Genomic DNA, 25,387 nt, shown 5'->3' with positions numbered 1-25,387 from the left:
TATGTTCATCGCCGCTGCAAAAAAAATGTTTTCTTTAATCATCACCTAGTGAGCTCTCGCATTGCTAGTGCTAGCCAAACACTGCTCACAGGGCTCATGGATGGCGATCCGACGGCTGCCACGCCAAGAGGGCAAACAGCACAGCGATAATCCCACGGATCGCGATCCGTGGCCAACCTTCCTAACACACATCGCCACCGTCCAATCCTCCGTAGTCCAGCGGCTGACCCAGGCCCGCGTTCCTCCGGTGCCGTGGCGCGCTGAGGCTCCCCAAAATCCCCAAAATTTCATGGTACGCGCGCGCCCGCCGGCCAAACCCGCCCCTACTTAACCCCGGCGAACCCCCCACAGATGACAGATCACCAGACCACCGCGCCGAACAACTCTCACCGGAACGCAGCAAATTCCCCAGCCTTCCCTCGACCCAGATCCGCAAAATGGCCCGCACGAAGCAGACCGCGCGCAAGTCGACCGGCGGCAAGGCCCCGCGGAAGCAGCTGGCGACCAAGGCGGCGCGCAAGTCGGCGCCGGCGACCGGCGGCGTGAAGAAGCCCCACCGCTTCCGCCCCGGCACCGTCGCGCTCCGCGAGATCCGCAAGTACCAGAAGAGCACCGAGCTGCTCATCCGCAAGCTGCCCTTCCAGCGCCTCGTCCGGGAGATCGCGCAGGACTTCAAGACCGACCTCCGCTTCCAGAGCTCCGCCGTGTCCGCCCTGCAGGAGGCCGCCGAGGCCTACCTCGTGGGGCTCTTCGAGGACACCAACCTCTGCGCCATCCACGCCAAGCGTGTCACCATCATGCCCAAGGACATCCAGCTCGCCCGCCGCATCCGCGGGGAGCGCGCGTAGGCGCCCTCTCGCTCCTGCTTGATCTCTTCATGCCTCATCGTGCCATGATCTAGCCGTGCTGTAGTTTTTAGTATGTGCAATGGATGTATCAAGTGTTCGCTAAGTTATTATATGAATGAAAAGTATGCATATCTGTTTACCTTTCTCTCTGCTTAATCATATGTTCAGAATTGTTGGTGTTGTTTGGGCAATGGGAACTGAACAATCTGCACTTGAAACCGGAGTTGCTCCTAAAATTTGGATAAACAACAGGATCTTCCAATCTCGATCCTAGACATGGGAAACAATCCGGTGTCGCCAGCACGTAAGCCGACGGTAGAAGACGCCCCAAATTCCATCCGGCAGGCGAAGCGAAATAATTCGGATGCGCGGCTCGCCGTTTCCCAGCTCGCCCGAGGAAGCCGAAGACGTGCTCATGCGCGTATCGTTCTGCCGCGCGACTGCTCCAAGATGCGGGAGGACATGCTCGTGCGCATATCGGGCTGCTGGAACCCCGGAACTCGGCCGTTCAGGCGCCCTCAGACGAGATAGACGCGCGACTGGTCGCGATATTAGCTCCAGATGCTGTCTTCATGATGGATGAATGGTAGTACCAGTTTAACCAATTTATCATTTTCTAGTTCAGTGGTAAATTAGCCCCATCTGGTTTGGTTCAAGGTACACATTGCGTCAGCTTGTTTGTGGTGCTCAGAGCATTTTCAGCAGCTTCCCCACAAAAAAGAAAAAATTCCCCCCCTACAGATGAATCCATGGAGGGTCATCATTGAATTGACTAGTTTTGGAAATGACATTTTAATTTCTAGCTAAGCTTAACTCATGCATAGTTCCAGATAACCTGATTAGTTGCAAAAAAGGGTTAGAAATGCATATGAATATATAACCAACTTCAACACTATACTCAAACAGACATGTCCGGATGTGTTGGCCCACAACTTTACGGAAGCTGATCATCCAACCTGATGTATCAAATAAAAGCGAACACTACATTTTTCAATAATATTGAGTTTTTTTTACATAGAAAATTAAAACCGGTCCAAGTCTACTCTTCATCGGAGCGCACGTTAATGTTCCACGACTCCATGTCGTACTCCCCGTTGGAGATCGTCGGTGGAGGTCAGGTCGACAATCAAATCGGACGGTCCGTCCTCATAGTCATTGTGGCCCGACACAAAAGACGAGGAGCTGCCGACATTTGGCAGCATTCCCATCCACCACGGCGTCGGCGCCTCTGCGTCCGCCTTCGTTGCGATCTCCTCGATCAGGGTGGCCGCGCTCTGCCTCGTTGATGCGGAGTTGCCACCGTGCATGGCGGACTGTGTGGATGCTACACATGAACTCTATAACGCCCGCCACGAGGACGGGGCGTCGACCCGTTGGCTGGGCAGTTGGGGTAGCTGCCAGCCCACCCTAGTTCGAGCCCCGGCTCGGACGCACGCTGCTTGAGGAGTTTTTTCTATAAAAAAAGCCAACGAGGTTAGCCCTTGGGTTGGTCTTTCTTTTTATAACACCCGTCGCTCATCCACGAAAGCTGGATTCTCTGCAAGCATGGCTACGATGGCTTGCTTGCCAGCAACGTGGGCCTCCGTGAGGCAGTGGTGCTCGAGGAATTGCAGGTTATACAGTCGCTTCTCCTGTAGCACCTGGTACACGGAGACCTACAGCGCCTGCTCTTCTAGCCATGCCTCTGCCATGACAGTGTTGTAGCTCCTTCGCCTGTTCTAGGGTGAACCCGGCAACTGCCGCAGGCTCCTGCTCCTCCTCCATCGACGTGTTCTCCTCGTCCGAGCTCTCCTCCTTAGGAGAGCTTACGGGCTCTCCCATCATAATGTCGGACGCACGCCGGACACCCGATGTTTCGATAGTGGTTTCGTGGCGGCGTCACAACGCAAGGGTCTTCCACCATCCACGATGAGTTGCTTATTCTCTCGTAAGAGTGATTGGGGTAGCCCCCTAATACGTCCATTTCGCATCATTATTTCCTACTTTAATTTACCATATTTCAATGTTATACTCCCTAGGTTCCTAAATATTTGTCTTTCTAGAGATTTTAAATAGACTACCACATACAGATATATTTAGACATATTTTAGAGTATGGATTCACTCATTTTGCTCCGTATGTAGTCACTTGTTGAAATCTCTAGAAAGAAAGTATTTAGGAACCGAGGGAGTACTTCATATTATTATGCATTTCTAATGCCTTTTCTCTCCTTAAATGCAAGTTACATCAAGAGAGGGGGATTGCCGACAGCTGGAATTCTGACCTAAAAAAGTTACAGGAGAGATAACAATTCTCCAAAGCTCAAAATGAAGCGTGGATATATGAAGAATTATTTCGGAATATATAATAAATTATGGAGCAAAAATAGACAAGAGGGGGTCCACCAGCCAACTACAAGGGCGGGTGGCACAACCACCCCATTAGTCGCGTGCCCTGAGCTTTTGGGCCCCTGATGGGTCTCCTCCCGATGTCCTTTTGCCATAAATTCCAATTTTCCCTAGAAAAAAAGTTAGAAGAGGAGTTTCGGGACTTTTCGTCGCCGTGAAACCAGGGCAGGAGCACTTTTGCTCTCCGGCGGAGCAATTCCACCGGGGATACTTCCCTCCGGGAGGGAGAAATCGAAGCCTTCATCATCGCCAATGTTCCAATCATCGTGGTGATCATCATCTTCACCAACATCATCTTATCTCCAAACGCTAGGTCATCTCTTGTGTTCAATATTGGTAACTGGGAGTGATAGTAGTGTTGATTACATCTTGTAGTTGATGCTTGTTGGTTTAATTGGTGGAAGATTATTATGTTCAGATTATCAATCATATATTTATACCCACTGATCATGACCCATATGATGAGTTGTGAGTAGTTCTATTTGTTCTCGAGAACATGGGAGAAGTCTCGCTACTAGTAATCATGTGAAGTGTTGGGGAACGTAGTAATTTTAAAAAATCCTATACACACGCAAGATCATGGTGATGCATAGCAACGAGAGGGGAGAGTGTCGTCCACGTACCCTCGTAGACCGTTAAGCGGAAGCGTTATGACAACGCGGTTGATGTAGTCGTACGTCTTCACGATCGACCGATCCTCAGTACCGAACGTACGGCACCTCCACGTTCAGCACACGTTCAGCTCGGTGACGTCCCGCGATCTCACGATCCAGTAGAGCTCGAGGGAGAGTTTCATCAGCACGATGGCGTGGTGACGATGTTGATGAAACTACCGTCGCAGGGCTTCGCCTAAGCACCGTTACGATATGACCGAGGTGGATTATGGTGGAGGGGGCACCGCACACGGCTGGGAGAGATCAATGATCAACTTGTGTGTTCTAGGGTGCCCCCTGCCCCCGTATATAAAGGAGCAAGGGGGGAGGCTAGCTGGCCCTGTAGGGCGCGCCAGGAGGAGGAGTCCTCCTCCTAGTAGGAGTAGGACTCCCCTCTTTCCTACTCCTACTAGGAGGGGGAAAGGAAGGGGAGAAGGAGAAGGAAAGGGGGGCGCCGCCCCCTCTCCTAGTCCAATTCGGACCAGAGGGGGAGGGGGCGTGCGGCCTGCCCTTGCCGGCCCCTCCCTCTCTCCACTAGGGCCCAACAAGGCCCATTAACCCCCGGGGGGTTCCGGTAACCCCTCCGGCACTCCGGTAAAATCCCGATTTCACCCGGAACTCTTCCGACGTCCAAATATAGGCTTCCAATATATCAATCTTTATGTCTCGACCATTTCGAGACTCCTCGTCATGTCCGTGATCATATCCGGGACTCCGAACTACCTTTGGTACATCAAAACATATAAAATCATAATACCGATCGTCACAGAACTTTAAGCGCGCGGACGCTACGGGTTCGAGAACTATGTAGACATGACCGAGACATGTCTCCGGTCAATAACCAATAGCGGAACCTGGATGCTCATATTGGTTCCTACATATTCTACGAAGATCTTTATCGGTCAAACCGCATAACAACATACGTTGTTCCCTTTGTCATCGGTATGTTACTTGCCCGAGATTCGATCGTCGGTATCTCAATACCTAGCTCAATCTCGTTACCGGCAAGTCTCTTTACTCGCTCCGTAATGCATCATCATGCGACTAACTCATTAGTCACATTGCTTGCAAGGCTTATAGTGATGTGCATTACCGAGAGGGCCCAGAGATACCTCTCCGACAATCGGAGTGACAAATCCTAATCTCGATCTATGTCAACTAAACAAGTACCATCGGAGACACCTGTAGAGCACCTTTATAGTCACCCAATTACGTTGTGACATTTGGTAGCACACAAAGTGTTCCTCCAGTAATCGGGAGTTGCATAATCTCATAGTCATTGGAACATGTATAAGTCATGAAGAAAGCAATAGCAATAAACTAAACGATCAAGTGCTAAGCTAACGGAATGGGTCAAGTCAATCACATCATTCTCCTAATGATGTGATCCCATTAATCAAATGACAACTCATGTCTATGGCTAGGAAACGTAACCATCTTTGATCAACGAGCTAGTCAAGTAGAGGCATACTAGTGACACTGTGTTTGTCTATGTATTCACACATGTATTATGTTTCTGGTTAATACAATTCTAGCATGAATAATAAACATTTATCATGATATGAGGAAATAAATAATAACTTTATTATTGCCTCTAGGGCATATTTCCTCCAGTCTCCCACTTGCATTAGAGTCAATAATCTAGATTACACAGTAATGATTCTAACACCCTTGGAGTTTTGGTGCTGATCATGTTTTGCTCGTGGAAGAGGCTTAGTCAATGGGTCTGCAACATTCAGATCCGTATGTATCTTGCAAATCTCTATGTCTCCCACCTGGACTTGATCCCGGATGGAATTGTAGCGTCTCTTGATGTGCTTGGTTCTCTTGTGAAATCTGGATTCCTTTGCCTAGGCAATTGCACCAGTATTGTCACAAAAGATTTTCATTGGACCCGATGCACTAGGTATGACACCTAGATCGGATATGAACTCCTTCATCTAGACTCCTTCATTTGCTGCTTCCGAAGCAGCTATATACTCCGCTTCACACGTAGATCCCGGCACGACGCTTTGTTTAGAACTGCACCAACTGACAGCTCCACCGTTCAATGTAAACACGTATCCGGTTTGCGATCTAGAATCGTCCGGATCAGTGTCAAAGCTTGCATCGACATAACCATTTACGATGAGCTCTTTGTCACCTCCATAAACGGGAAACATATCCTTAGTCCTTTTCAGGTATTTCAGGATGTTCTTGACCGCTGTCTAGTGATTCACTCCTGGATTACTTTGGTACCTCCCTGCTAAGCTAATAGCAAGGCACACATCAGGTCTGGTACACAGCGTTGCATACATGATAGAGCCTATGGTTGAAGCATAGGGAACATTTTTCATTTTCTCTCTATCTTCTGCAGTGGTCGGGCATTAAGTCTGACTCAACTTCACACCTTGTAACACAGGCAAGAATCCTTTCTTTGCTTGATCCATTTTGAACTTCTTCAAAACTTTATCAAGGTATGTGCTTTGTGAAAGTCCAATTAAGCGTCTTGATCTATCTCTATAGATCTTGATGCCCAATATATAAGCAGCTTCACCGAGGTCTTTCATTGAAAAACTCTTATTCAGGTATCCTTTTATGCTATCCAGAAATTCTATATGATTTCCAATCAGCAATATGTCATCCACATATAATATTAGAAATGCTACAGAGCTCCCACTCACTTTCTTGTAAATACAGGCTTCTCCAAAAGTCTATATAAAACCATATGCTTTGATCACACTATCAAAACGTTTATTCCAACTCCGAGAGGCTTGCACCAGTCCATAAATGGATCGCTGGAGCTTGCACACTTTGTTAGCTCCCTTTGGATCGACAAAACCTTCCGGTTGCATCATATACAACTCTTCTTCCAGAAATCCATTCAAGAATGCAGTTTTGACATCCATTTGCCAAATTTCATAATCATAAAATGCGGCAATTGCTAACATGATTCGGACAGACTTAAGCATCGCTACGGGTGAGAAAGTCTCATCGTAGTCAACTCCTTGAACTTGTCGAAAACCTTTCGCAACAAGTCGAGCTTTGTAGACAGTAACATTACCATCAGCGTCAGTCTTCTTCTTGAAGATCCATTTATTCTCTATGGCTTGCCGATCATCGGGCAAGTCAACCAAAGTCCACACTTTGTTCTCATACATGGATCCCATCTCAGATTTCATGGCCTCAAGCCATTTTGCGGAATCTGGGCTCACCATCGCTTCTTCATAGTTCCTAGGTTCGCCTTGGTCAAGTAACATGACCTCTAGAATAGGATTACCGTACCACTCTGGTGCGGATCTTACTCTGGTTGACCTACGAGGTTTGGTAGTAACTTGATCTAAAGATTCATGATCAACATCATTAGCTTCCTCACTAATTGGTGTAGGTGTCACAGAACCGGTTTCTGTGATGAACTAATTTCCAATAAGGGAGCAGGTACAGTTACCTCATCAAGTTCTACTTTCCTCCCACTCACTTCTTTTGAGAGAAACTCCTTCTCTAGAAAGGATCCATTTTTAGCAACAAATGTCTTGCCTTAGGATCTGTGATAGAAGGTGTACCCAACAGTTTCCTTTGGGTAACCTATGAACACACATTTCTCCGATTTGGGTTCGAGCTTATCAGGTTGAAGCTTTTTCACATAAGCATCACAGCCCCAAACTTTAAGAAATGACAACTTTGGTTTCTTGCCAAACCACAGTTCATAAGGCGTCGTCTCAACGGATTTCGATGGTGCCCTATTTAACGTGAATGCAGCCGTCTCTAAAGCATAACCCCAAAACGATAGCGGTAAATCAGTAAGAGACATCATAGATCGCACCATATCTAGTAAAGTACGATTACGATGTTCGGACACACCATTACGTTGTGGTGTTTCGGGTGGCGTGAATTGCGAAACTATTCCGCATTGTTTCAAATGTAGACCAAACTCGTAACTCAAATATTCTCCTCCATGATCAGATCGTAGAAACTTTATTTTCTTGTTACGATGATTTTCCACTTCACTCTAAAATTCTTTGAACTTTTCAAATGTTTTAGACTTATGTTTCATCAAGTAGATATACCCATATATGCTCAAATCATCTGTGAAGGTGAGAAAATAACGATACCCGCCGCGAGCCTCAATATTCATCGGACCACATACATCAGTATGTATGATTTCCAACAAATCTGTTGCTCGCTCCATTGTTCCGGAGAACGGTGTTTTAGTCATCTTGCCCATGAGGCATGGTTCGCAATTACCAAGTGATTCCAAAAGTCCATCAGTATGGAGTTTCTTCATGAGCTTTACACCAATATGAACCAAACGACAGTGCCACAAATAAGTTGCACTATCATTATCAACTCTGCATCTTTAGGCTTCAACAGTATGAATATGTGTATCACTACTATCGAGATTCAATACAAATAGACCACTCTTCAAGGGTGCATGACCATAAAAGATATTACTCGTATAAATAGAACAACCATTATTCTCATATTTAAATGAATAACCGTCTCGCATCAAACAAGATCCAGATATAATGTTCATGCTTAACGCTGGCACCAAATAACAATTATTCAGGTCTAAAACTAATCCCGAAGGTAGATGTAGAGGTAGCGTGCCGACGACGATCACATCGACTCTGGAACCATTTCCCACGCGCATTGTCACCTCGTCCTTAGCCAGTCTTCGCTTAATCCGTAGTCCCTGTTTCGAGTTGCAAATATTAGCAACAGAACCAGTATCAAATACCCAGGTGCTACTGCGAGCTCTAGTAAGGTACACATCAATAACATGTATATCACATATACCTTTGTTCACCTTGCCATCCTTCTTATCTGCCAAATACTTGGGGCAGTTCCGCTTCCAGTGACCAGTCTGTTTGCAGTAAAAGCACTCAGTCTCAGGCTTAGGTCCAGACTTGGGTTTCTTCTCCTGAGCAGCAACTTGTTTGTTGTTCTTCTTGAAGTTCCCCTTCTTCTTCCCTTTACCCTTTTTCTTGAAACTGGTGGTCTTGTTGACCATCAACACTTGATGCTCCTTCTTGATTTCTACCTCCGCAGCCTTTAGCATTGCGAAGAGCTCGGAAATTGTCTTATCCATTCCTTGCATATTATAGTTCATCACGAAGCTCTTGTAGCTTGGTGGCATTGATTGAAGAATTCTGTCAATGACACTATCATCCGGAAGATTAACTCCTAGTTGAATCAAGTGATTGTTATACCCAAACATTTTGAGTATATGTTCACTGACAGAACTATTCTCCTCCATCTTGCAGCTGTAAAACTTATTGGAGACTTCATATCTCTCAATCCGGGCATTTGCTTGAAATATTAACTTCAACTCCTGGAACATCTCATATGCTCCATGACGTTCAAAACGTCGTTGAAGTCCCAGTTCTAAGCCGTAAAGCATGACACACTGAACTATCAAGTAGTCATCAGCTTTGCTCTGCCAGATGTTCTTAACGTTGTCAGTTGCATCTGCAGTAGGCCTGGCACCCAGCGGTGCTTCCAGGACGTAATTCTTCTGTGCAGCAATGAGGATAATCCTCAAGTTACGAACCCAGTCCGTGTAATTGCTACCATCATCTTTCAACTTTGCTTTCTCAAGGAGCGCATTAAAATTCAACGGAACAACCGCACGGGCCATCTATTTACAACAACATAGACAAGCAAGATACTATCAGGTACTAAGTTCATGATAAATTTAAGTTCAATTAATCATATTACTTAAGAACTCCCACTTAGATAGACATCCCTCTAATCATATAAGTGATCACGTGATCCATATCAACTAAACCATAACCGATCATCACGTGAAATGGAGTAGTTTTCAGTGGTGAACATCACTATGTTGATCATATCTACTATATGATTCACGCTCGACCTTCCGGTCTCAATGTTCCGAGGCCATATCTGCATATGCTAGGCTCGTCAAGTTTAACCCGAGTATTCTGCGTGTGTAAAACTGTCTTACACCCGTTGTAGATGAACGTTGAGCTTATCACACCCGATCATCACGTGGTGTCTCGGCACGACGAACTTTGGCAACGGTGCATACTCAGGGAGAACACTTTTATCTTGAAATTTTAGTGAAAGATCATCTTATAATGCTACCATCAAACAAAGCAGAATAAGATGCATAAAGGATAAACATCACATGCAATCAATATAAGTGATATGATATGGCCATCATCATCTTGTGCCTTTGATCTCCATCTCCAAAGCACCGTCATGATCACCATTGTCACCGGCGCGACATCTTGATCTCCATCGTAGCATCGTTGTCGTTTTGCCAACTATTGCTTCTACGACTATCGCTACCGCTTAGTGATAAAGTAAAGCAATTACAGGGCGATTGCATTGCATACAATAAAGCGACAACCATATGGCTCCTGCTAGTTGCCGATAACTCCGTTACAAAACATGATCATCTCATACAATAAAATATAGCATCATGTCTTGACCATATCACATCACAACATGCCCTGCAAAAACAAGTTAGACGTCCTCTACTTTGTTGTTGCAAGTTTTACGTGGCTGCTATGGGCTGAGCAAGAACCGTTCTTACCTACACAACAAAACCACAAAGATAGTTCGTCAAGTTAGTGCTATTTTAACCTTCTCAAGGACCGGGCGTAGCCACACTCGGTTCAACTAAAGTTGGAGAAACTGACACCCGCTACCACCTGTGTGCAAAGCACGTCGGTAGAACCAGTCTCGCGTAAGCGTACGCGTAATGTCGGTCCGGGCCGCTTCATCCAACAATACCGCCGAACCAAAGTATGACATGCTGGTAAGCAGTATGACTTGTATCGCCCACAACTCACTTGTGTTCTACTCGTGCATATAACAACTACGCATAAACCTGGCTCGGATGCCACTGTTGGGGAACATAGTAATTTCAAAAAAAAAATCCTACGCACACGCAAGATCATGGTGATGCATAGCAACGATAGGGGAGAGTGTCGTCCACGTACCCTCGTAGACCGTTAAGCTGAAGCGTTATGACAACGCGGTTGATGTAGTCGTACGTCTTCACGATTGACCGATCCTCAGTACCGAACGTACGACACCTCCGCGTTCAGCACACGTTCAGCTCGGTGACGTCCCGCGATCTCACGATCCAGTAGAGCTCGAGGGAGAGTTTCGTCAGCACGACGGCGTGGGGTGATGTTGATGAAACTACCATCGCAGGGCTTCGCCTAAGCACCGCTACGATATGACCGAGGTGATTATGGTGGAGGGGGGCACCGCACACGGCTGGGAGAGATCAATGATCAACTTGTGTGTTCTAGGGTGCCCCTGCCCCCGTATATAAAGGAGCAAGGGGGGAGGCCGGCCGGTCCTGTAGGGCGCGCCAGGAGGAGGAGTCCTCCTCCTAGTAGGAGTAGGACTCCCCTCTTTCCTACTCCTACTAGGAGGGGGAAAGGAAGGGGGAGAAGGAAAAGGAAAGGGGGGCGACGCCCCCCTCCTAGTCCAATTCGGACCAGAGGGGGAGGGGGCGCGCGGCCTGCCCTGGCCGGCCCCTCTCTCTCTCTCCACTAGGGCCGAACAAGGCCCATTAACCCTTGGGGGGGTTCCGGTAACCCCTCCGACACTCCGGTAAAATCCCGATTTCACACGGAACTCTTCCGACGTCCAAATATAGGCTTCCAATATATCAATATTTATGTCTCGACCATTTCGAGACTCCTCGTCATGTCTGTGATCATATCCGGGACTCCGAACTACCTTCGGTACATCAAAACATATAAACTCATAATACCGATCGTCACAGAACTTTAAGCGTGCGGACCCTACAGGTTCAACTATGTAGACATGACCGAGACACGTCTCCGGTCAATAACCAATAGCGGAACCTGGATGCTCATATTGGTTCCTACATATTCTACGAAGATCTTTATCGGTCAAACCGCATAACAACGTACGTTGTTCCCTTTGTCATCGGTATGTTACTTTCCCGAGATTCGATCGTCGGTGTCTCAATACCTAGCTCAATCTCATTACCGGCAAGTCTCTTTACTCATTCCGTAATGCATCATCCCGCGACTAACTCATTAGTCTCATTGTTTGCAAGGCTTATAGTGATGTGCATTACCGAGTGGGCCCAGAGATACCTCTCCAACAATCGGAGTGACAAATCCTAATCTCGATCTATGTCAACTAAACAAGTACCATCGGAGACACCTATAGAGCACCTTTATAATCACCCAGTTACGTTGTGACGTTTTTGGTAGCACACAAGGTGTTCCTCCGGTAATCGGGAGTTGCATAATCTCATAGTCATATGAACATGTATAAGTCATGAAGAAAGCAATAGCAGTAAACTAAACGATCAAGTGCTAAGCTAACGGAATGGGTCAAGTCAATCACATCATTCTCCTAATGATGTGATCCCGTTAATCAAATGACAACTCATGTCTATGGCTAGGAAAATTAACCATCTTTGATCAACGAGCTAGTCAAGTAGAGGTATACTAGTGACACTGTGTTTGTCTATGTATTCACACATGTATTATGTTTCCGGTTAATACAATTCTAGCATGAATAATAAACATTTATCATGATATGAGGAAATAAATAATAACTTTATTATTGCCTCTAGGGCATATTTCTTTCATGAAGTTTATCACCGTTCAATGTTATGGTATTGTGTTGTGTTGTGTTGTTCTTTCTCTAGTGGTGTTATGTGAACATCGACCACATGACACTTCATCATCATCGGGCTTAGGGGAAGGCATCATGTAATTAGTTTGTAGATGATGGCTTGCACGAGTGATAGAAACCTAAACCTCTATTTATGAATTGTTCCGCGAGGGGTTGTTGGATCCATATGTTTTAATGCTATGGTTAGTTTTATCTTAATTACTTCTTTTGCATTTGGGGATGCTTGCATGGAGGTGCTGGAAATATGCCCTGGAAGCAATAATAAATTAGTTATTATCATATTTGTCGTTCATGATAAATGCTTATTATTCATGCTATAATTGTATTGACCGAAAACTTAAATACATGTGTGAATACATAAACTACACCGTGTCCCTAGTAACCCTCTACTAGACTAGCTCGTTGATCAAAGATGGTTATGGTTTCCTAACCATGGACATGAGTTGTCATTTGATAACAGGATCACATCATTAGGAGAATGATGTGATGGAGAGACCCAACCGTAAACTTCATGTCAAGTATGAGTTCCTTAGACCATGAGATCATGCCACCCCCGGATACCAGAGGAATACTTTGTGTGCTACCAAACATCTGGATGATCATAAAGGTGATCTACAGGTATCTCCGAAGGTATCTGTTAAATTGCATGGATTGATACTGGGACTTGTCGCTCCGTGTGACGGAGAGATATCTCTGGGCCCTCTCGGTAATACAACATCACAAGAAGCTTCATGTGACTAATGAGTTTGGTCACGGGATCTTGTATTACGGAACGAGTAAAGAGACTTGCCGGTAACGAGATTGGACTAGGTATGGAGATACTAACATCGAATCTCGGGCAAGTAACATATCGCCGGACAAAGGGAATTGCATACATGATTGACTGAATCCTTGACATCGTGGTTCAATCGATAAAAAACTTTGTTGAATATGTAGGAATCAATATGGGAATCCAGGTCCCACTATTGGTTATTGACCGGAGATGAGTCTCGGTCATGTCTGCATGTTCCGAACCCGTAGGGTCGCACGCTTAAGGTTTGATAGCATGGTATTGAGATATTAATAGCAGAAAGTCCGAAGGTTGTTCGGAGTCATGGATGGGATACGGAACATCATGGGGAGCTCCAAAATGGTCCGGAGGTAAAGATTTGTATATGGAAAGTTATTGTCGGGGTTCCGGAAAAAGTTTAGTTTTTTCCGGTATTGTACCGGGAAGCTTCCAAAAGGTTCTAGAGGATTCCAGAGGGTACGTCTCTTAGGTCAACATGGGCTGTAAGGGGGTGACCTGGCCTTATTGGGCCAGGCGCACCAGCCCCTACAAGACCCATGTGCCTGGGGAGGGGAAACCCTAAAGGGGAGGGCCCTCCACTTGGCTTGAAGGACACTCCTCCCCCCTTGGCCGCCGCCCCTGCCTTGGGAGGGGGGCTAGGGCTGGGACGGCCCTCCCTCACCCCTATATATAGTGGGGAGGCGTAGGGGCATCCAACCCCTCCGCGCTTGCCCCGTCTCCCTCCCGTTACTCGTCCTCCATGTTCCGTCAGCGCTTGGCAAAGCCCTACCGGAATTACGCTGCCACCACCACCACCACATCGTCGTGTTGGTTCTAATCTTATCTACCTCCTCTCCCTCACTTGCTGGATCAAGAAGGAGAGGACGCCGCCGAGCCGTACGTGTGCTAAACTCGGAGGTGTCGTCCGTTCGGCACTAGATCGGATCGGATTGCGATTGGATCGTGAAGAGTATGACTACATCAACCGCATTAGGACGCTAACACTTTCGGTCTACAAGGGCATGTAGACAAACTCCCCTCTCATTGCCTTGCATCTCCTAGATTATATCTTGGGTGTTCATAGGATTTTTTTTTATTTTCATGCTTCGTTCCCCACAAGGAGGGCATAATCATAAGTAGGTACTTGTTCAAGTAAGAATAGTACCTTAGCTCTGGGCCACCCACATAACACTTATCAAGCCAATGAACGTTAAATCAATGAATTGTGGTGAAAGTAACTTGGTCGTATTCTCGTGTGTCCTCAAGAGTGTTTCAGTCACTATAAGAAGTATCATCGGCTTGTCTTTAGCACAATTAAGAATTGGGCCACTTGCTGCACCTTGCTACTTTCTACTTGTTACCAATTGTCTTGCTATCACATTATCTACCAAAACTATCTTACAACCATTACTGCAGGATGCTGCTAATGTGACACTACGATCAGAGACCCTTTGACGAAACTGTGTGCGATGCATTAATCGGAAACAGTGATGTAAAAACTGTCAAAAAAGATGCAAAACGTTTGCGATGAAGGATTCATCAAACACGGTTCAGATTTTAGTTATGTGTGTGATGCGGGGCATACAGTTTAGTTCAATTAACTGTTTGCGATGAGGAAGAAGAACAGAAACGGGTAGCCAGATGAAGGCGTGTGCGATATACGGCATACAGTTCACTCGGATTAACTGTTTGTGATGAGGCGGAACAACAGAAACGGGCGGCCAAATGAAGGTGTGTGCGATTGAGGGCATACGCTTCAGAAGGATTAACTGTTTGCGATTAGGCAACACAACAAAAACGGTCAGCCAGATCAAAGTGTCTGCGATTGACGGCATACACTTTGCACGGATGAACTGTTTGCGATTAGCCACAACAAACAGAAACAGTTAGACATTACTAGAGTTCGTAGCAACCCCTGGGTATTTGATATCGGTTCAGTTGCTAACATTAGTAACTCGAAACGGGAGTTGCAGAATGAACGTAGACTAGTAAAGGATGAAGTGACGATGTGTGTTGGAAGTGGTTCCAAGATTCATATGATCATCATCGCACACTCCCTTTACTTTCGGGATTAGTGTTGAACCTAAATAAATGTTATTTGGTGTTTGCGTTGAGCATGAATATGATTTGATCATGTTTATTGCAATACGGTTATTCATTTAAGTCAGAGAATAATTGTCGTTCTGTTTACATGAATAAAACCTTCTATGGTCATACACCCAATGTAAATGGTTTATTGAATCTCGATCGTAGTGATACACATATTCATAATATTGATGCCAACAAATGCAAAGTTGATAATGATAGTGCAACATACTTGTGGCACTGCCGTTTAGGTCATATTGGTGTAAAGCGGAGGAAGAAACTCCATGCGGATGGACTTTTGGAATCACTTGATTATGAATCATTTGATACTTGCGAACCATGCCTCATGGGCAAGATGACTAAAACTCCGTTCTCGAGAACAATGGAGCGAACCAATGACTTATTGGAAATAATGCATACCGATGTATGCGGTCCGATAAATGTTGAGGCTCGCGGCGGGTATCGTTATTTTCTAACCTTCACAGATGATTTGAGCAGATATGGGTATATCTACTTGATGACACACAAGTCTGAAACATTTGAAAAGTTCAAGGAATTTGAGAGAGAAGTGGAGAATCATTGTAACAAGAAAATAAAGTTTCTACGATTTAATCACGGAGGTGAATATTTGAGTTACGAGGTTGGCCTTCATTTAAAACAATGTGGAATAGTTTCACAACTCACGCCACCTGGAACACCACAACGTAATGGTGTGTCCGAACGTCGTGACCGTACTTTACTAGATATGGTGCGATCTATGATGTTTCTTACCTATTTACCACTATCATTTTGGGGTTATGCATTAGAGACAGCTGCATTCATGTTAAATAGGGCACCGTCTAAATCCGTTGAGACGACACTGTATGAACTATGGTTTGGCAAGAAACCTAAGATGTCGTTTCTTAAAGTTTGGGGTTGCAACATTATGTCAAAAGGCTTCAGCCTGATAAGCTCGAATCCAAATCGGAGAAGTGCATCTTCATAGGATACCCTAAAGAAACAATTGGGTACACCTATCCGAAGGAAAGATCTTTGTTGCCGAGAATAGAACCTTTCTGGAGAAGGAGTTTCTCTCGAAAGAAGTGAGTGGGAGGAAAGTAGAACTTGATGAGGTAATTGTACCTTCTCTCGAATTGGAAAGTAGCACATCAGTGAAAACCGTTCCCGTGATGCCTACACTAACTAGAGAGGAAGCTAATGATGATGATCATGAAACTTCGGATCAAGTTACTTCTGGACCTCGTAGGTCAACTAGAGCATGTTCCGCACTAGAGTGGTACAGTAATCATGTCCTGGAAGTCATGTTACTAGACCATGATGAACCTACGAACTATGAGGAAGCGATGATGAGCCCAGATTCCGATAAATGGCTTGAGGCCATGAAATATGAGATAGAATCCATATATAAGAAAAAAGTGTGGACTTTGGTGGACTTGCCCGATGATCGGCAAGCCATTGAGAATAAATGGATCTTCAAGAGGAAGATGGACGCTGATGGTAGTGTTACTAGCTTCAAAAGCTCGAATTGTCGCAAAAGGTTTTCGACAAGTTCAAGGTGTTGACTATGATGAGATTTTCTCACTCGTATCGATGCTTAAGTCTGTCCGAATCATGTTAGCATTTGCCGCATTTTATGAAATCTGGCAAATGGATATCAAAACTGCATTCCTTAATGGATTTATTAAAGAAGAGTTGTATATGATGCAACTATAAGGTTTTGTCAATCCTAAAGGTTCTAACAAAATTTGCAAGCTCCAGCGGTCCATCTATGGACTGGTGCAAGCATCTCGGAGTAGGAATATATGCTTTGATGAATTAATCAAAGCATATAGTTTTATATAGACTTGCGGTGAAGCCTGTATTTACAAGAAAGTGAGTGGGAGCACTACAGCCTTTCTGATAAGTATATGTGAATGACATATTGTTGATCAGTAATGATGTAGAATTTTCTGGAAAGCATAAAGGAGTGTTTGAAAGGAGTTTTTCAAAGAAGGACCTCGGTGAAGCTACTTACATATTGGGCATCAAGATCTATAAAGATAGATCAAGACACTTGATAAGACTTTCGATGAGTACATACCTTGATAAGATTTTGAAGGAGTTCAAAATGGATCAGTCAAAGAAGGATTTCTTGCCTAAGTTGTAAGGTATAAAGTTGAGTAAGACACAAAACCCGACCATGGCAGAAGATAGAGAGAGAATGAAAGTCATTCCCTATGCCTCAGCCATTGGTTCTATAAAGTATGACATGTTGTATACCAGACCTATTGTGTACCTTGCCATGAGTTTGGCAAAGGGGTACAATAGTGATCCAGGAGTAGATCACTTGGCAGCGGTCAAAATTATCCTTAAAGGACTAAGGAAATATTTCTCGGTTATGGAGGTGATAAAGAGTTCATCGCAAAGAGTTACATCGATGCAAGCTTTAACACCGATCTGGATGACTCTGAGTCTCAATCTGGATACATATTGAAAGTGGGAGCAATTAGCTAGAGTAGCTCCATGCAGAGCATTGTAGACATAGAAATTTGCAAAATACATACAGATTTGAATGTGGTAGACCCGCTGACTAAACTTCTCTCACAAGCAAAACATGATCACACCTTAGTACTCTTTGGGTGTTAATCACATGGTGATGTGAACTAGATTATTGATTCTAGTAAACCCTTTGGGTGTTGGTCACATGGCGATGTGAACTATGGGTGTTAATCACATGGTGATGTGAACTATTGGTGTTAAATCACATGGCGATGTGAACTAGATTATTGACTCTAGTGGAAGTGGGAGACTAAAGGAAATATGCCCCAGAGGCAAAAAATAAAGTTGTTATTTTATATTTCCTTCTATCATGATAAATGTTTATTATTTAGTAGTGATCGGAAACTTGATACATGTGTGGATACATAGACAAAAACACAGTGTCCCTAGTGAGCCTCTACTAGACTAGCTCGTTAATCAAAGATGGTTAAGTTTCCTAGCCATAGACATGTGTTGTCATTTGATGAACGAGATCACATCATTAGGAGAATGATGTGATGGACAAGATCCATCTGTTAGCTTAGCATAATGATCATTAAGTTTTATTGCTATTGCTTTCTTCATGACTTATACACATTCCTTTGACTATGAGATTATGCAACTCCCGGATATCGGAGGAATACCTTGTGTGCTATCAAACGTCACAACGTAACTGTGTGATTATAAAGATGCTCCACATGTATCTCCGAAGGTGTTATTTGGGTTGGCATAGATCGAGATTAGGATTTGTCACTCCGAGTATCGGAGAGGTATCTCTTGGCCCTCTCGGTAATGCACATCATGATAAGCCTTGCAAGCAATGTGACTAATGAGTTAGTTGCGGGATGATGCATTACGGAACGAGTAAAGAGACTTGCCGGTAACGAGATTGAACTAGGTATGAAGATACCGACGATCGAATCTCGGGCAAGTAACATACCGATGACAAAGGGAATTACGTATGTTGTCATTACGGTTTGATCGATAAAGATCTTCATAGAATATGTAGGAACCAATATGAGCATAAAGGTTCCACTGTTGGTTATTGACCAGAGAGGTGTCTCGGTCATGTCTACATAGTTCTCGAACCCGTAGGGTCCGCACGCTTAACGTTCGATGACGATTTGTATTATATGAGTTATGTGATTTGGTGACCGAATGTTGTTTGGAGTTCCGGATGAGATCATGGACATGACAAGGAGTCTCGGAATGGTCGAGAGGTAAAGATTGATATATTGGATGATAGTATTCGGACACCGAAAGTGTTCTGGATTGTATCGGGTACATATCGGAGTACCGGGGGGGTTACCGGAACCCCCCGGGGGAAGATATGGGCCATAGGAGGGAGGCACACCAGCCCACAAAGGGGTGGCGCGCCCCCCACAGGGAAGGAGGCCGAATTGGACTCGGAGAGGGGGCAGGGCCCCCCTTTCCTTCTCCACCTCTCTCCCCCTTTCCTCCTCCGGTAAGAGGAAGGGGGGCAAATCCAACTAGGAGCCCAAGTAGGATTCCTCCTACTTGGGCGCGCCTAGGGCCGGCTTCCTCCCCATCCCTCCTTTATATACGTGGGGAGGCGCGCCTACAACGCACATCAATTGTTCCAAGCCGTGTGCGGCGCCCCCCTCCACAGTTTACGCCTCTGGTCATATTCACGTAGTGCTTAGGCGAAGCCCTGCGCGGATCACTTCACCATCACCGTCACCACGCCGTCGTGCTGACGGAACTCTCCCTCGACACTTTGCTGGATCAAGAGTTCGAGGGACGTCATCGAGCTGAATGTGTGCATAACTCAGAGGTGTCGTATGTTCGATGCTTGATCTGTCGGAACGAGAAGAAGTTCAACTACATCAACCGCATTAAGAAATGCTTCCGCTTTCGTTCTACGAGGGTACATGGACACACTCTCCCCCCCTCGTTGCTATGCATCTCCTAGATAGATCTTGCGTGGGCGTAGGATTTTTTTTAAATTGCATGCTACGTTCCCCAACAACGATGCCCAGATGTTTGAATTTCATTCCCATTTCTTGCATGGGACCTATAAATTCACCCAAAGACACACATGTGATTTTTCAACAAACTTTGGTGCACTGGAGCATGTGCTTGTAGTTCAAATTTGAATTATGCACATTAAATGCCTAGAAACTCAATTAATGCATAAAAATGCCAAACGAACCCAAAATAATTCCAAATTTAAACACGGCACTCATGTAGTTGCATGTTCAGTGTACACAAATGTTCTAGCAATTCAAACACCATCCTTTCCCTCCGTAACACCATTTTGTCTTTCAAAACATAATGAAAAAATCAGGTATACCACAAACAGTTTACTAGCAAGAATCGTGTGGGATGCGATATAAACTATCTTGGCACACCGTCTTGTCTCGCTTACGCAGGAAGCTTCATCGTCTACAGTCCACCGCCCGCGCTTGAACCACACTTGTGCGCCAGTTTCTCGTGGCACCGAGCAAAATTTTCCTGCCACCGCGGAAATATCCATCTCCCTGCCCCCTCCGTCCCACCAAAAGCCACATTTCCACTGTTCCTCCTTGCTTTCCAAGTTCAAACCTTCACTGCTGCTTACTGGTACCTCAGCCTCCTCGCCGGCGACCCTTCTTCTTGTAGCGCCGCCTCCTCGCCGGCGACCCTTCTTCTTACAGCGTCGCCTCCTTGTCGGCGACCCTTCTTCTTGCTGCGCGGTCTCCTCACCGCCGACCCTTCTTCTTGCTGCGCGGCCTCATCGACATGGTCAGGTAATCGACACCCCACCACACTATCCTCCTCCTTCCCCGTCCCACATGCCCCGACCAATGGCGTGACACCTTCCGCTGAAATCACTGGCCCCGTCCTCCAATTAAGTGCTGCCCACAGCCATTTTGCACGCAGTATAACGTGGAGCTCAGTAGCATCTGGCAGCGGAGAAGCAAATCGTGTCCGCACGCGCGCATGAGGTCGCTATGGCTGCCATGCATGCCGACCGCCAGATCTTGGAGGAGCACCTCGTCTTCGAAGCCACCATCGACACCGCCACGTGGTTGCCTACTTTAAAATACAGTTCGTGCTGTTTTGTCGAGGCCACCGCCAGTGCCTTCTAGTGATTTGTCCTCTGTAATTATTATATGCAATCTGATGTTTAGTTAATAGTTTGGTCCTCTGAAATGTAATGTTCAGTTAACAGTTTGGTCCAATAATTCCTACATTTCTTAGTACTGTTCTCAAGCATTCTTTATTTTGTTAACTATCTTATCTTCTAGTACATGTTCCTATTCTACAATGTCGTGCTCCGTTAACTGTTTTGGTTCATTTGGTCTGTTGTCCATTTAACTCTTTGGTTCAATTATGCAATTTGATTTTCATTTGTTGTGGGTACAATTTTGTATTGTTATGCATGTGAGAAATAAATCGAATTTGGATGTACTCAATACATATTCTACTGATAGTATGGCAACTCTTTGTTAACCTGATCAAGATCTTCCTTATGTGTGTTGCAGAGAAACAATGGGGGACACTGCAGTTTACCATCGAGGTTTGCTCATGCATGGTCCTTTCGCTAATAGAACATTATTGTGCAGTTGCAGGAATCATTCTAATATTTAGGTTTCTTACAATTTGGTCTTGCACATGTAGGTCCTGCTGTCAGAGGCTTAGACCCACTGTTCGACCCATTTTCCATATGGGGAAATGAGATGTCCATGAATATTAGTCAAGTCAAGAAACTCAAAAAGATTGTTAGGATGAAGAAACTTGCGACGAATAACAACAAGATCTTTGTTTGCACAATGAAGAAGATATCAGTCAACTATAGGATGTTACTAACTCTTTTACCTTAGTTTTACCCCTTGCGCCATTTCAAAATTTATAACAGCGATTTATGCATATCTTTGTTTTCAGTACTTTCCAAAGGAGTTCACCGATGGTTACCTCTCAAACCAGCTGCATGGTCAAGAGGCGAGGAAGGTATTCATTCAAGGCTCTCCTCTAGGCGCTCTCCTCTAGGCTCTCTCTAGGCGCTCTCCGCCGGTGGCCACTCCGGCCCCGGCGGCCACCTCTCCTCCCGCCGGCTGCCGCTCCGGCGCCGGCGGCCACCGTCCACCCGTCCACCCTGCAGTCTCTGGTCCCTTTGTGGGAAGAGTTGGCCCTTGGTTGGCCATGGATCCTTCCTCGCTCAACTTTGCTTGAGGTAAAGATTTTCAGCTTTCAATGAGACAAAAGTTTGGTCATCCGGTGGTGTTTTCACCTGGTTTTCGTCAACGAGAATTCACTTTGGTGGTTTCCTTTTGCCGTGCTCGATTCCGGTTGGATTGTCACACAGTCAGTGTCACGTTGCAATCTTGTTTTGGTGGTTATCCACAAGGTTTCCGTGTGCTACATCTCAAAGACAGAACATTCAAGTTTTCTGTTGCCTCCAAAGCTGTGGGTTTTGAAATCTATAATCATGGTCGGGTGGTTGAGAAGGATTTTGAGTTAGTGTTCAATCTTTGGGGTTTTGGAGGACCGAACTGGTTACGTGAACAACAACTTTTTTATCGTGAGGAAGAAGCTTCTTGGACTTTGGTCACTTCTGGATCATGCCCGCGATCCGCCGCCGGTACAATTTCCGGCGATCTATCACGGCAGTCGGTTTTTGCTCGGTTAGCGAATTTTCCGACCACCAGCAGTAATGTGGCCTCGGACAATAATGTGCACTCATTTCCCAATTTTAATTCCTCAGGAGAGGATCTCGCCGTGGTTACGTCGGGCGGGAATCTGGGTCGTTCTAATATCTCATTTCAGTGTTACGCGTGTGGCAAGTTGGGCCATTTTGCTAAGGAGTGCAATGACAATCGCCTTCCTGGGCTTTTTCCCTATCTTCGGTTTGCCACTTTCTCCAGCCCATCAATTGAGGCCTGGGACTTAGACGCGGTCCAGGACTGGTTCAAGTCAGTTGGCCCAGCCCGCGAGCCTCCACTCGTTTCCTCTTTTAGCGAGCTTAGTTTGGGATCTTTTCCTAATTTCCAGCCTCGTCATCCTCTTGCCTCCTCAACTTCTCCGCTCTGCTCCTCTGTTTCACCTCTGTGCACAAACTCTGCTTCTGGTGCTTTGAGCCTCACATCGCCGGCGAACCCGCGTTCTTCTGCGACGCCGATGGCCAACATTCCGATCGACCCGCGCCCTTTTGTGCCACATGGCTTCGACATTCAGCAGGTACCTGGGCGCAATGGTGTGGCTCAGGTGGTGCTGCCACAGCGCCCTCGTCGCCATGAGGATTGGGCGATTGCGACTATACACCCTCTCCCAACAGATGCTCCATTCCCCAATGTAAGAGATGTTCTTGAGGATTTTATTGTTGAGCATAGACAGTTGGGGTTGCGAGATATTCAGCGCTGTCCGTTCGGAGAGGCATATGTTCGTCTCACGAGGGTTAGGGATAGGGATAAGTTGGTCCTTGATAGCCCCCATGAATTTGGAGATGTGTTCATTAGTTTTGTGAGGCATGACGAGGGAAGAAATCACAGGAGGGTTCATCTCAATAGAGTTGTGTGGTTGCTTCTGACGGGAGTTCCTTTTGATTTCCGCACCACTGGAGATCTTGCTTGTGCTGTTAGTAAGTTTGGCCGCATGATTTCCTGGGACAAGGAGGATGATCACATGGGGCGCATTGTGGTCAAGGCAAGAGTTTTGAACTTAGATATCATCCCAAAAAGTATGCGCTGGTCTGAAGGGGATGAATTTGAGGAGGACGGCTGGTCTTCCTCCATTGAAGTGCTGGCAAGTGAGCTCCTTGGTGGAGGACCTGCAGATGAGGACCCTTTTCCTCCTGCCAATGAGGATCCGCACCCCTTACCCGAGAATGTTGTGTCTGCTGAGGGTTTTCATGTTGTTGCAGCCAACAATAATGAGGTGGCTGTTCAGGCTGCTGAGAACTGGGATAACTGGGACAATAACCATCAGAACATCCATAATGCTGAGTTGGAAGATCTTCTAGACGCTGTGCAGCAGGAAAAAATGGCCTGGGCAGATGGAGAGGAGCTGCTTCCAGCACCTAGTAATAGCAGTTTCTCTTCAGACATGTCTTTTTCTGAAGGAGACAATTCTCATATATTTTTGCCTTCCGTTACTGTGGAAGCTACTCATTCTAGGGCTGCAATTCCTGCTATTGTCCAACCTACTGCTGCTGTGATTGCTAATGGACTGCAGAACATAATTCAAACATATCAGTCAGATGATGAGGAGTCTCCTGTATTGCAAGAGCAGATCCAGGATGTGGCTGCTTTGCATGATCAAATTGTTGCAGGCCAACTGCAGCATGTTGCTTCAAACCCTCTTGCAGCACAGGTTGCTCCTGATGTCTCTTCTCTTTTGGATGTGGCTACTGTCCAACCTGCACTTCTGGAAGCAGCTTTGGAGCCTGTTATGTTTTCTGATCTTCCTCTGACAACTGGTGGATCCTCAACTGAAGTCTTGGATGGCAGTGCTGAGCATGTTATTACTGCCAGAGGAAGTTTACAGCCTGTGGAGAATCTAGAGGATCTTCAGTCAGGACTCCAAGGTAATTGGGTTAATCAAATAAATGAGCACTTTAACATGGCACCTTCCCTCCTTGGTCTGAAAAGTATTCAGATGGCTGCTACTGCTAAAAATGAACATTCAGTTTCTGAAGAAGGCATGTTACTATGGAAGTAGCACTTTAAAGAGAAAGCCTTGGATAACAGGAGCTCTTTCTCTACCAATATTCCTGTAAGTTGGTTTAACTTTATTGTCCACTTGCTTCTGTCCCCTGATAAGTTTACCTGGACTGTCAATATGTTAAAATCTGGAATGTGGGATCTGTTCACTGCTGTGGAAAATATGGATCAAGCCTTTCTGTTTCATATACCTGAAAAATGTCCTACCTCTCATGCACCAATCTGTCAGGTCATGGAGGAAGGTGATAAGGACAAAGGTAAAGAAAATATTGGGGTGGCTGCCAATTTGCAAGATATGGAGTCACAGGCCTTGCTGCAACCTTTTGGCCAGGAAAACTTGAGGAAGAGAAGAAGTGGAAAAACTCCACTTGTGGAAACAGAGGTAAGAAGAAGTGACAGAATTAAGAAAGACAATGCTGGTTACAAGAGAAATTCATGCCCTAATAATAATTGTTTACCTTGCAATGCTGTCCCTCCCACCATCAAAAAATCAGTTGTTAAAAACCTCACTGCCTCTTTCTGTAAGGTTACTGAGGGGGAACTGGAGGACATGCTGGCCAAGAAGCCCAAGAGAAGGCAAGAGGAGGTTTTGGACAAGGTGCCCTTGGCCAAAGGAGAAGGACATGCTACCACCTCTTCTTAATGTTTAGGGCTCTTACTTGGAGTGTTGTGTGGTGGGATTGTGTTTGTAGTCTCACACCACCTAGTTTGATGCTGCTTTTGACGATTGTAAGACTTGGATCTTGGTGCTTTCTGAACCTTGTATGTCTGTGGCTGTACTCTCCTACTAGTCCTTTCATGTGTTATATTTGGATGCTCTGCTAGAATT

The 25,387-nt window shown here is 45.6% G+C and overlaps 1 protein-coding gene across 1 annotated transcript; it reads left to right on the top strand.

Moving 5' to 3' along the window:
* The first annotated feature begins 348 nt into the window (after positions 1–348).
* On the top strand, positions 349–987 carry LOC109784957 (histone H3.2). The gene has a single exon (XM_020343565.4). It carries the CDS (start codon positions 438–440, stop codon positions 846–848), a length of 411 nt encoding a protein of 136 aa, XP_020199154.1. The 5' UTR covers positions 349–437; the 3' UTR covers positions 849–987.
* The last annotated feature ends 24,400 nt before the right edge of the window (positions 988–25,387 follow it).

The sequence above is a fragment of the Aegilops tauschii genome, chromosome 3, assembly GCF_002575655.3.
Source record: "Aegilops tauschii subsp. strangulata cultivar AL8/78 chromosome 3, Aet v6.0, whole genome shotgun sequence".
NCBI lineage: Eukaryota > Viridiplantae > Streptophyta > Magnoliopsida > Poales > Poaceae > Aegilops > Aegilops tauschii.
Note: the sequence above shows the minus strand (reverse complement) of the source record. Positions and strands in the feature narration are given on the sequence as shown.